Source organism: Humulus lupulus, chromosome 4, assembly GCF_963169125.1.
Source record: "Humulus lupulus chromosome 4, drHumLupu1.1, whole genome shotgun sequence".
Classification (NCBI taxonomy): Eukaryota; Viridiplantae; Streptophyta; class Magnoliopsida; order Rosales; family Cannabaceae; genus Humulus; species Humulus lupulus.
Window position 1 is genome coordinate 232,072,814 of NC_084796.1, and position 13,602 is coordinate 232,086,415.

Genomic DNA, 13,602 nt, shown 5'->3' on the forward strand with positions numbered 1-13,602 from the left:
TCTTCCTAGCTTTGGTTTTTTTGGGCGACCAACTTGTTGTTTCTCTATGGGTACACCAACTACCATATTCTTAATGTCATCTGGAAGTATCCAGTCATCCTCGTTCCCAGTTGGGTAAATGGTTTCTTTGTACGAATTCCTCCATGACTCAATGGTGTAAAACGGTGAACACAAAGAGTAAAGGTTCACTCCACGCTCTATAGCTGCTGCAGCTGCATGGGGACAAGGTGTGCCTATGAGCTGGAATACCCCACATGAGCATGATTTCGTCATCAAATTCACCTCAGCATCGCTGTCTGCACCAGTTACATGAAACTCGAATTAACCAAGGGCATAGACATTCATGAACCTTCCTTTGTCAGCATTGTTCGATACATCTGCCTCCATCAGGGTGGATAATTTGGTGGTAGTCTTCTCTGTCACACTACGTCGTTCAGAAAACCAAGACTGTAGTGTGAACCGAATGAATTCTAAAAAAATTGTAACTGGAAAGGTTCTTGCATCCTTGGTCTTGTTGTTGAAGCTTTCAGCGTAGTTGCTAGTCATTATATTGTATCGTTTTCCAGGAAAGAAAGGACGAGACCACTTATCGAAACCAATTCCCTCCAAATAGGCAACTATAGGAGGATCCATTCGCTTAATATTTTCATAATGCTTTAGAAATTCCGTCTTCTTCCATGCATAGGCTGCTGCCCACATCTCACTGTGACAGTGATCAGTCTTGAACTTGGCTTTCACATTCATACTGATGTGATGGTAGCATGCGCCGTGGTAGGCATCAGGAAAGACAACCTCTAGAGCATGAATAATACTCGCATGCCTATCTGACACGAAAGCCAAGTCATCAACGTCCCCAATGGCTTCCTTCAACTTCGTCATGAAATATTTCCACGAGTTGTGGTTCTCACTATCCACCAACCCGAAGGCAATTGGATATAAATGACTATTCGCATCCAAAGCAACGGCACATAGCATGTGGCCACCGTACTTATTCTTCAAGAACGTGCCATCCACACATATCACAGGACGACAAAATCTGAATCCTCTCCTACAAACTCCAAGGGCAAAGAAGCAATATAGGAAATGACCATCTTCAGTGACAAAATCAGTAATTGTACCTGGATTCTTTTGCTGCAACATGTGCAAGTAGGATGGCAACTTGCAATACGAATCCTCATATGTCCCCCTAACATACGTAAGTGCCTTCTCTCTACATCTCCATGCCTTTTCATAACTCATATCAATACCAAAATTTTTCTTCATATCCTCCTTTATGTTGTTTGCCATGTAACTGGTCCCATCAACTGCGTATTTGTTCTTTATGAGGTGTCCAACGACCCACGGTGCAGCTTGACGATGACCTTTTTGTCGCACTTCTAGTGAGCATGTGTGTACGCTCTTGTATACCGTGATCTCAAACATGGGGGACATTGGTTGTTTTTTCCCTCTCAATCTCCAACAACAGTCAGGATCTTTGCATGTGATATGCCACACGTCAGTACGAGACTTTTTCACCATATACTCAAAGTTATTATTCATTGCAAATAGAGCAGCTTTGGTTTTTAAATCATTCTTGTCCTCAAAAGTCTTCCCAACATATATTTCTCCCATTGGTCCACCAGATGATGAGGAATGGGTTTTAGCAGATGCCTCAATATCTTCTTTTGTAAACATTGGGGCACTCCATCTGGTGTGATCTTCTCTTGATACAATTGTCTCCCTCCACCCAGTGTTATCTTCTGTCCTAGCAGGTTGATTACTGCTTCGAGCAGGTGCTCGGCGTCCTTGAGTTGGGAGAGGTGCCTGTGCAAGAGGCAGTCCTGACTCTTCTTCTACTTGTTGGGCTTGGGAAATGTTTAACTCCTCATTTGAAACATCTGCACTATAATACGAGTCATCCTCGGAACCATCATCATTATCTTCAAAGCAATTACCAACTGGATCATCATTCACATAGGGATCGTACTCATATGCCTCAAGCACACCTGTGGGACCTCCTTGTGGTATATCAAGCTGAATAGTAGCCATCGGATCAGTAACTGGAACAAAAGTGCCCACCTCGCTAAGATGCTTGTAACTGCTACCTGCAAGAGATGGATCGATACTAGTCGTGTCTTTTTTGTTCACACTAGGAGAAGGATCTGATATGACATTCTTCTTAAGTGGAGTCACACATAAGACTACCCGTTCATTCAAGCTTATTCCTAAGAATACACGAACTTGACGATCATTCTTCAATTGAACCGGTGCAAATGGTTGCTCGCCGCATACGTATGGCACCTCGAGTTTCAATTCATACACATCTCTATCCACCTGAAATGTCTCGTGCAGTATGTCAAGTAGTTGCAAGTAAGTGACATCATTCTCTACTGGTATCACTTCACCTTCAGCATCCTTAAAATACCATTTCCTACCATGCATTTCCCAAACACCGTTGTAAGAAACAAATACGTAAACAGTAGAACCCGAAATAAAAAAACACAAACACAAATGGTATTTTAATGATGTTGAAAAACATGACCATCGAGCTTGCATCGAGTAGCTACCGAGTAACCATCGAGCACAACATGCAACGTAAAAAAATATGTGCAATCGAGCTTGCATCGAGCAGGCATCGAGCATCTATCGAGCATGCATGAAAAGTGAGAATGCACATTACCATCGAGTACCCATCGAGTAGGTATCGAGTACCCATCGAGTACAACATGCAACGTAAAAAATGATGTACCATCGAGCAGGCATCGAGCATTTATCGAGCATGCATGAAAAAGTGAGAATGCACATTACCATCGAGTACCCATCGAGTAGGTATCGAGTACCCATCGAGTACAACATGCAACGTAAAAAATGATGTGCCATCGAGCTTGCATCGAGCAGGCATCGAGCATTTATCGAGCATGCATGAAAAAGTGAGAATGAACATTACCATCGAGTAGGTATCGAGTACCCATCGAGCAGAACATGCAACGCTAAAATTGGTGTGTCATCGAGCCTGCATCGAGCAGGCATCGAGCATCTATCGAGCATGCATGAAAAAGTGAGAATGAACATTACCATCGAGTACCCATCGAGTAGGTATCGAGTACCCATCGAGCAGAACATGCAACGCTAAAATTGGTGTGTCATCGAGCCTGCATCGAGCAGGCATCGAGCACCCATCGAGCACAACACTAACCCAGAAAATTCCCAGAAAACGCAGATCGACAAAAAACCAGAAAAAACCCAAAAAAATGTACAAATATTGCTCAGATCTATACGAAATGCTCAAAAAGTTTAAAGGAAACATCACTAATCCAAGTATTTAAGAAAAAATTGCTTACCCATTAAATTTTTCTCCAAGATTTCTCAACCCTTACTTTAGTCTACAAATGGCTTTCTTAGTGGCGGTCCCAAGCTCTACCGTGGTGCTCTTAGTGGTGGTGTGAGGTGAGGTGAGGTGAGTGAGAGTGAGAGTGAGGAAGAAACAAGAAGAAGGAAGAGATGAGGAAGGAAGAGAGGGGGAGGGAAGAGATGAAATAGTTGTTTTTAGGGGTATTTTGGGTACTAGCAAAAAATTTGGCATTATTTTGTAATGTTAAAAATCCCTAGCATTATTTTGTATTACACCATGCTATTAAGCATAAAAAGTCAAATTTCCCCTAGATAATAAGGTTGTGTTTCGATAAGATTTGACTTTTGAGCCTCTATTTGGACATTTAACAAATTCAAGGTACACAAAACACTGTTTTCCAAAATTCATGTCGTTTTCAGAATTTATTTAGACATTTAATTTGACAAATTCAAGGTACAGAAAAAATCTGTTTTCCTATATTCATGTCGTTTTTCCATTTTATAATCGTTTTTCATCTTAAATGCCGTTTTTATTAATTTATATCGTTTTACACAAATCATGTCGTGTTTTACATTTAATTGTTGTTTTCAACTTTATTGTCGTTTTCACATTTCTCAACTTTATTGTCGATTTCACATTTCATGTCGTTTTTCAACTTTATTGTTGTTTTCGTCAATTTTTATTGTTTTCATAAAGCATTTTGTTTTATTTATTTATGTCATTTTTTTTTTATAATTTATGTTGTTTTTCAAGTTTACTGCCGTACATATCAGACAAAAATAAATAAAAAATCATAATAAATATAAATTTATGGTTATTATAAGCTTATTCGAGTTTCATTTAGAATACCATTACAATTTGATTTTTGATATTATTCATTTTTTTAAGCGAGTAGCGAGTCACAATGAAGAATATAATTTATGGTATGAATTTATGATTAGATATTAATTATCATGGAGTTGGATCATTTTTCAACAACATTTATGCATTACAGCACACAACCATAGGCTAGAGACCCATGCCAATATCTTAAATTGGCTTAAGTCTCACATCTCTTTCTCTCGAGTTGTTGTGCTCTCTCTGACTGGCACTTACACACCTTCTGGTTCTCCCATGCCATCACATTTTAATGCAAATATCAAATTCCGTTGCCTTTCTTCTACCAAAACAATCTCTAATGCTCACTATTTTTATAATAACCAACTAATTGTATTTATGAATACGAAACACCATCTGGTGTTCGACACCACACGTATATGATGATTGATCAAATTTAATATTCAATTTGATTTATACTAATTTAAAATAAAATATACGGGATTAATATAAAATTATACCAATATGTCAATTATGGTATCCCACAGTAAAGCTCTATATATTATTTAATACATGAGCAGACCGAATGTGGAACGAGTGGGGTCAACTGACCCCAGTGAACTTTTAGAAATTATATGTACATATGTTAATATTTTTGTAATATTTTAAGTATTTTAATAATTAAATGTATTGACCCTACTAAAATATTTACATTTTCTTTTTTCTTTTTTAAGATTTTATAGTTCTGTTTGTTTATTTCAAACTTTACCACGTGTACTTTACTTTTAATTCATAAGAATATTATTCATATGTATTTTTGTTAATTGATGTTTTTTTTTACACCAATAAAAATATATTCTAAGTCCGCCCCTGATTTAATATATAGTATAATATTATTAGGATTCAATAATATCGTTGAAAATACTAGTTAGCATTTGTTGCATATTTAAAGAGTGTGAACCTAAAGAAGCAAAAATCTTAAGGATAAGTATAATCAAGTGTAATTATTTTCTATTTATGTAGTGTAAATATTGAATTTTAAACAATAGATTCTAGTTAACTTTGAAATTAATTTAAATTCTATATTAAAAAAAAATCATAATTTTTAAGCTATAATAAGTCGAGAAAAGTGAACAAACTACCTTGAAATTCTTGGTATGGCGGTTGACGTTTGTGTGGGGGAGGAAAATTGCTAGAAAGGTTTGGAGAAGAAAGAACAAACGAGTCTCGAGCATCTGACTTGTGTTTAAAAACTTAAGTTAGTGTTAATAGATCCTGACGCGTCCGTTGATGCTGCTTGTAGGCGTCGTTGTGCGGTGATGCCAAAGCTCTCTATTTTGATATTGTGATCATTACAATAAAGTATGATTATCCTTTATTCAAAATTTATGATGATTATGAATGGTTACGATGGCCGTATACAATATTTTTTTTTAATGAATGGGGTTCTTAATTAATATATAAAATTACTAGAATAAAACAAATCTTCCAAATGAATTACATAGAGAACCCTCACCATGTTCTTCATTTCATACATATTTTTCTTTCCCTTTTTATTAAAAGAAAAGAAAAGGAAGGGTCCTAAATGGACCGAATAGTTGAAAAGAAAAGGAGTCACACTTAACATGCAACTCAACTCAATATGTGTCGCGCCAAAATTCATACCCTACGTACCCATGTGGGTGGGAGACAACACTTTTTCAAATACTAATATTAGTTTAGTTGTTAGTAACTAATTACACTCTCACGAGGACCCCACCACCGACACCACAATTTTCTCATATATATATATATATTTAATTTTATAATCATTTTTTTAAGCAAAAACTATATTTCCCTCTCTTTCTTTGCGGCTACAGCAGACCATACACCTTCTCCTTTCTCTTCTCTCCTGTACCGCACTTACATACATAAACACCTGCTTTCCCTTTCGTCTTTACTCCCTTCTCTATTCCACTGCTTTTTCTCTCTTCAAACCAAGACAACACCTCCAATATTGTACAAGAAACCAGATCAATCAATAAACAAACAAACTGAACAATTTGATTCAGTTTCTATGGCTCCAACAAGCTTAGCCAGAGTTAAACTCTGCGCTCTGCTGTGTTTCACCGCTTCTCTATTCGCCATTGTTAGGGCTGAAGATCCTTACAGATTCTTTGACTGGAATGTCACTTATGGTAACATATACCCGCTCGGTGTTCGCCAACAGGTACCTGCGCTTTATTTTGATTTACCTTTTTATTATTATTGTTCTTCATTTCGATCTGATCCGACTGTAAAGGAATCGATCGATCTGTTTGTTTCTAGGGAATCCTTATCAATGGACAATTTCCAGGCCCGGATATCCATTCAGTTACCAACGACAATCTCATTATCAATGTCCACAATAGCTTGGACGAGCCTTTTCTCATTTCTTGGTAAACCAAACCATTCTCTCTCTCTCTACTAATTAACGATCAATTATTTTGATTTAAGCTGTTCGAAAGACTATATTACCCTCGATAATCTTAGTTTAGAAGCACGTAGTATACATGTGAGCTTGGTGGCGTTTTCGTAAATCAATCGTTATCGTGGGATTTATGAGAATGTTTGAATCATGTGATTTTTTTTACTTATGATATTTTTGGTTGGCGACTTTGTTTTTAGATCTGGAAATTTCAGATTTGTGTCAACTGAAATTCCCTTTTCACTATTGGGTATTAATTAAATTCCCATAGTCACGGCAAAACATAAAGCCCGTGACTCAATGTCCAACCGAGATAAACTCCTATCTTATCGGTCATTAGCAAAATCGGTTATCGAAAAACATAGCCTTGTTTGCAATACGGGTCCCACAAACCATACTTATATAATTATCATTGTCAAGTCCAAATCTAAAATATACTGTTAACATTGACTAAACCAACTTAAGTTTAAGTAGGATTAATTTAATGTGGGGATTATTTGTAGGAAATATTAAGTATCCATTAGTACAGTGACACCTTGAGGTTCATTTTCATTTAGCTGTCATTATTGAAAACATGATTATTTTAATGGAGATACGACAGCTGGTGCAAGTTTGATGGTGGCATTTTTCTTTGAATTATAACTAACCAAGAAATCATGTAGAAAACTGAAAGGGAATTTTGAGTCTCTTTGCTTACCAACCTTAATAAATGTTGGAAAAATATGCTTTTTTTTAATACCAAAAAGTCCCTCATCTTATCCCGTCTCTAACTCATTCCATTACTGGCGATGACACCCATCACCATTAACAACTTAATGCTTCTTACTCATCAGCCATTAACGCTATTATCCACGAACTCAATTTTTCTTTTAAGATTCAAAATTCAATTCAAAACTTAAATCCAAGAAAGTATTCACTTAAGATATTTGTATGTTTGAAATACTTTTGAGCATGATTTTTTAATTTTTGTTAAAAAAAATTTCATTAGAATTTTGAAATATACTAAATTTTGAACAATTTGGATATAATTCAATGCAAAATCGATACTTCTATTATGGAAGAATGGATACTTTTATCAAAATTTGATTTTAGATGCAAAATGGATACAAATCTTGTAGCTCAAATAACAATGCATAATTAATAATGACCTATTTTAGATAATGGGTTTAAATTTTGGCTAGTAGAGAAGTGATGTCGTTTTGTGGTGTTTATAGGAATGGAATTCAAAACAGGAGGAATTCTTTTGAAGATGGTGTATGGGGTACGACATGCCCTATACCCCCAGGCAAGAATTTCACCTACATTCTCCAAGTGAAGGATCAGATTGGGAGCTTTTACTATTTCCCTTCTCTTGCATTCCACAAAGCTGCTGGTGGATTTGGAGGTATTAGAATCCTTAGCAGGCCCAGAATCCCTGTTCCTTTTCCAGACCCTGATGGTGATTACACTGTTCTTATTGGGGACTGGTACAAATCCAACCACACGGTAAAGCACGTTTTCTTATACAAACTATTTATTAGTCGTTTTAATGTGCATGTGATCTACTTTTTTTTAGGTACATTGATAATTTGAAATTAAATACCACCATGAGTTGTTTTATTAGAAAATATTTTTAGTGGTCAGTACGTTAGCTAGGAGGAAAAAATCACTGTGGCCGTGACGTGGCTTTAGTCATATAAACGTGCTTTTAGATGGACAATAATAGTTTCTCTTTGTCTTTTTGTGTCTTTTGACAGCTGGGTTCCTAATCAATCTCTATTGTCGGTAAAACATAATATTTATTTTCCCCTTTATTCCCAAAAATTGTGTACTAAGCAAAAGTCAAGACAATTGTACATTGTCCACAGTGAATGAGTTGACCCACCACTACTTTTCGGCTCGGACAAAAGTTTTTCTCCATGTTGCTTGTTTTTGCTGAAATCTGCGTTCGTGTACCGCGGTTTTTAAATTTAGTTCGTACTAGTAGTAATAGTTGTAGAAGTACCAAGGGCTATTTTCTTTTAAAAAAAAAATTATATTTCAATTATTACATTTGATCTGGTCAAGAGCAACTAACACTTTTTAGGTTATTCTTTGCTTTCCTTCATATGGTTATGATGCATTATACTCATAATTACTCATGTCACTTGTAAGTTTTTAAATAATATATCGCTTGCCTTCCTTCGAAGCCAAACAAGTTCAAAAGCATCCCCTAAAAAATTTTTAAGAAAAAAAAGAAAGGAGAAAAACATATTTTTTTAAGTGAAATAGAATCAACAATATCATCATTGTAATTGCCACTGCTTTGGTGCGCGGGCCAACTTGCTAACTGTATTTTAATTGTGAGTATTAAATGTTTGGATAATGCAACTTCCTTTATTTAATATTTTTGTTTCTACACTTAAAAACTTGCACACGACGGATGCCCATGTTTATTCGTTTCATTTAATGGTTTGAATGGGTCACTTGTTTTGTCTTCACTCTATACTAAACATACAAGGTAATAAAGATAAAAAATCATTCAAGTGTTAGGATTAAATTCATAGTATTGGAATGGAACACAATTTTGATAGTGATTGTCTGGTACGTTTAAAAATAAAATCTCTTTCAAAAGTTGTCGTTTCAGTCATGTCCAAGTCGTTTAAAGAATATCACTGTGTTCTGCTCTAAAGTTCACAGTTGAGCTGATATACATATAAGACAATTCATTTTCACAGCATTGTTGTGTACTTGCCTAATTATCTTCCATAACTCGATTATATTAGATGTTAAGCGATGATTATATTTTGTGTTTGTGTTTGTGTGTAGGTTTTGAATGATCATCTTGATAGGGGTAAGAAGTTGCCTTCTCCTGATGGAATTCTCATCAATGGTCGTGGGCCTAATGGTTATTCTCTTACTGTTGACCAAGGTAAGCTCTTAAGAAGCCTCACATGCTATATAATTATAGCACTCTTATTGCTTGGCATGGTGTAAATAAATAAATAAAATTTTCCCATTACAGGAAAAACTTACAGGCTTAGAATTTCAAACGTTGGGCTGCAAAATTCCCTAAACTTCCGCATCCAAAATCACAAAATGAAGTTGGTAGAAGTAGAGGGAACACATACACTCCAGACCACCTACTCCTCCCTGGATGTACACGTAGGCCAATCGTACTCCGTTTTGGTGACAGCAGACCAACCTGGACAAGATTACTACATAGTAGTTTCCTCTCGTTTCACCACTGGCCCTCACTCCCTCACTACAACTGGTGTTCTTCATTATAGCAACTCTGCTGGCAAAGTCTCTGGCCCACCTCCTGGTGGTCCTACCATCCAAATTGATTGGTCTTTGAACCAGGCGCGCTCTATTAGGTACTTCATTTAATTTCTCCCCTTTTATTATTGTTCCTACTTATACACTGTGTGTGACCCATGTTTGTTGAGTCTTAATTCTATGATTATAACTGAACAACCAAACTATAAATATAACAATTAAGGGCCACATTGTTTTTATTGTATATTGTTTTTGCATGTCTATTTATTCAATAAATTTTTAGATGATACCATGATATTATACAAGGGTAATAGTTATGGAATATTATGCTAAACATGGAAGTTCATTTCAGGACGAATCTTACAGCAAGTGGGCCAAGGCCGAATCCACAAGGGTCGTACCACTATGGTCTTATACCCTTGATCAAAACCTTCGTACTTGCAAGTTCCGCGGGACAAATAAACGGCAAGCAAAGATACGGATTCAACAGTGTTTCCTTCAGCCCAACTGATACTCCCCTTAAGATAGCTGACTTCTTCAAACTTGGGGGCTTCCGCGTGGGAAGCATTTCCGATAGGCCTAGTGGTGGTGGATTGTACCTTGACACAGCTGTTCTTGGAGCTGATTATAGAACTTTTGTGGAATTTGTCTTCCAAAACAATGAAGACATAGTGCAGAGCTTGCATTTGGATGGCTATTCTTTCTTTGTTGTTGGGTAAGCAAATAATAATGATTTATAATTGACATGTATATTTACTCTTATTTGAGTCTTTTATTTATAATAAACATTTTGTTTAATTATTTGGTGGCAGAATGGATGGGGGCCAGTGGACACCGTCTAGTAGGAATCAGTACAATCTCCGAGATGCAGTTTCACGTTGCACCACTCAGGTAAGAGATGATTTTGAAGAAAAAAAAAACTTTGATACAATCTCCAATATTGAATAGATGTGAGTTGAAACTCCATAAATATTAACATGCTATCAGAACCCAATAGCAATCCAAAACAAACAATGTGATCATATCATGAGGTACCCGAATATCATAGATTTTAACACCTTTAACTATGTCAGACATAAAAGAAATATGGTATTTGATGTGCGACACACTTGAATTGGTGAGTGCAGGTATATCCCAAGTCATGGACTGCCATACATGTGGCTTTGGACAATGTGGGTATGTGGAACTTGAGGTCTGAGTTCTGGGCTAGGCAATATTTGGGACAACAACTATATTTGCGTGTATATACAGCATCAACTTCTTTGAGGGATGAGTTCCCAATTCCAAAGAATGCACTTCTTTGTGGAAGAGCAAGTGGAAGACGTACTCGACCCCTTTAGGTAACAAGGCAGCCAGGCAATTGCGAAAGACATCTACGGTTTAGGTAGGAAGGTCTACCGAAGCTTTAGTTGATGAAGAGTATATTGGGCTCTAATTACTCTATTATTAGTATTGTATTCTTAGTTGGGTGCGTTTTCATTGTGATATGATTTAATGCGTATGTACCAATTAGCACTATTTAATTAGGACCTCAGCTCGAGGGCACATTCTTTTTCTATATCTAAATCTAGAACTGATTGTATTGTTGATTTTCATTTGTTTGAGTTTTCATATCTAATGAAAAAAGGAGATATATAAATTATCAATTAATTCTTGTTCAATTGATACCAATTTTAGGCATTAATCATTTTCTCTTTCGCAAATTGTGCAAATAGTATTTTACTGTTTTCTGTTTTTTCTTTATGTCTAAAGAAGTCAGAATTGGGATAATAACTTGAAAGTTTTTTCTTAAAATTATAGATTATTATGTTATTTTAACTTGTTATTATAAATATTTGTCCCATTATTTTCTAAATTAAAAAAAAAAACTTCTTTTTGGCATCTAAATTCATGTGTTTTTTTTTGTTTTTTTTTTCAGGTGCAATATTCATTTTTTACCCTTTGTAACATTTAGGTCTGAAAGAATTAATTTTGTATCAATTAACTCTCTAACTTTTTCAAATTGTATCATTTAGGTCCCTAAATGTTATTTTTATTTATTTTTTCTACAAAATACATAAATAAAATATAAAAAATAGTGATTCAATCTTAAAAAAAATTGAATCACTTCATTTATAACAATACCAAACATGACATTGAAAAAATATATATTTTCATGACGTTTTAAAAATATTTAATAGTTTTACAAATCAAATTAGTTTTTCATTAAAAAAAATTCTTACCTATAATTCTTTAATATTAATAATTGAATTATTACGAGATGATCAATATTTATCATTTACATATTTATTTTTATTTTGTAATTTTTCTCTATAATGCAACATATAACTAATTATATATACATGCACATATAAATAACTTTATATACATTAGATCCGCGAAGCCAAATAACTTTATATACGCGATTCTTCGCCAACAGGTAATTAAGAAACTAAGAGAATGAGATTAGTGCTAAGTAATGAACAAAAACAGATGAATGATCTTAAAATGAACTGATGATACCAATACTTTTTTAGGTGGTTCAAATGTTAAAATCATTCTACTCCACCAGCCAATATTATTGCCATATTTATGGTATTCTTTACAGGGTATTTCTTTACATAATAGAATCCAACCCTTTGCAATCCCAGGGTCTCTATATTTATAGGAGAGGACACCTGGGGGTCGGCAAGGGGGGTCATCCTGTGACCTTCTTACCCATTATGCCACTTCTGTGACTTTCATGATTAGTTCCTAAAACCTGACAAATGAAGTGTTGTCTAATCAATAGGTAAGGGGGATAATGGGCCGCACGGCCCAACCTAGTCATGGGTGCCTGAACACGCACGTTTATGCTGTGTGTTCGAGAATTCAGGGATATATCAGACACGTGATGTCTGATATATGCACATTTACATTGCGTGGTTGACTTTATAAAGGGTCACGGCTTCCAACTCAAGCTCGGCCTCGAGCTGGATGCATTCTTAACTCGCGATCTTCATACCTCTGACTCGGATGCTTAGTGATCTTAATAAACCTTTGGTCACCTCGAGCTAAAGAGTTAGGACCTGACAACAGCAACTCCGGGCATGTGGCCTCCACGTGACTGATATAATTATGCCATATCTCAGCTCGCTAATAGCCCCTGGAAAATTAGGGCGTACATTTTCCCCCCAAGCCCCTGCTCGTGGCATATGACGTCACCTGGGGCCACAGTGGGGGCTTTTAGGCTTCCTTATGGACTCTTCACATTCCGCAGGCGCCGACTACGTGGAGCATCGTGGTTGGTGACGGTACGTCTTCCGAGAACCGCATTAAATGGCCTAGCTTATACTTGGCCGTTGTTTCACCTTTCGAGTAGAGAGCCTTGTATCCCACATCAGGGCAATCCAACGGCCCTCCTCATTTGGCCTTCTACGTATATAAAAGGGGTGGCCACCCTACGCATGGGCCACCCGTTTATTTGAAAATTTTCTAAATTTCCCATCTTCTTCTTCCTTCTCATTCTCAAAAAAACCCTCTTTTTCTTCCGGTTATTATTCCCAACATTCCAGAAGTTCAGGCGCAAGAGCTCCTTTGAGGCTTTGGCACCAGCTATTCCGACGAGGCTCCAACCCAGACGGCCCCTTCATCCTCCCCACAGCAAAATACTCTGTAAGTTTTCTGCTTATTCTTGCTTTAAATTTCCTCTTCACTGTAGCTTAGGTAAGTTGTTCCTGTAGCTGCATGCAACATTCTGCTGGTTTTCTGTGGGTATGATAGGCGTAGGTTTTTATTTTAGGGCATCGATTGT

The 13,602-nt window shown here is 36.3% G+C and overlaps 1 protein-coding gene across 1 annotated transcript; it reads left to right on the plus strand.

Annotated features, from left to right (window-relative positions):
- Positions 1-5,979: 5,979 nt before the first annotated feature.
- On the plus strand, positions 5,980-11,480 carry LOC133831305 (L-ascorbate oxidase homolog). Its single transcript, XM_062261554.1, has 8 exons — positions 5,980-6,356; positions 6,455-6,564; positions 7,808-8,078; positions 9,381-9,483; positions 9,577-9,928; positions 10,183-10,545; positions 10,643-10,721; positions 10,958-11,480. The coding sequence occupies exons 1-8, from the start codon at positions 6,204-6,206 to the stop codon at positions 11,168-11,170; spliced, it is 1,644 nt and encodes a 547-aa protein (XP_062117538.1). The 5' UTR covers positions 5,980-6,203; the 3' UTR covers positions 11,171-11,480.
- Positions 11,481-13,602: the final 2,122 nt, after the last annotated feature.

Coding starts and splice junctions, on each gene's coding strand:
- LOC133831305 (XM_062261554.1), top strand. CDS start 6,204: ATGGCTCCAACAAGCTTAGCCAGAGTTAAACTCTGCGCTCTGCTGTGT. Junction 8,079..9,380: donor GGTACAAATCCAACCACACG/GTAAAGCACGTT, acceptor GTTTGTGTGTAG/GTTTTGAATGATCATCTTGA. Junction 9,484..9,576: donor TTCTCTTACTGTTGACCAAG/GTAAGCTCTTAA, acceptor TTCCCATTACAG/GAAAAACTTACAGGCTTAGA.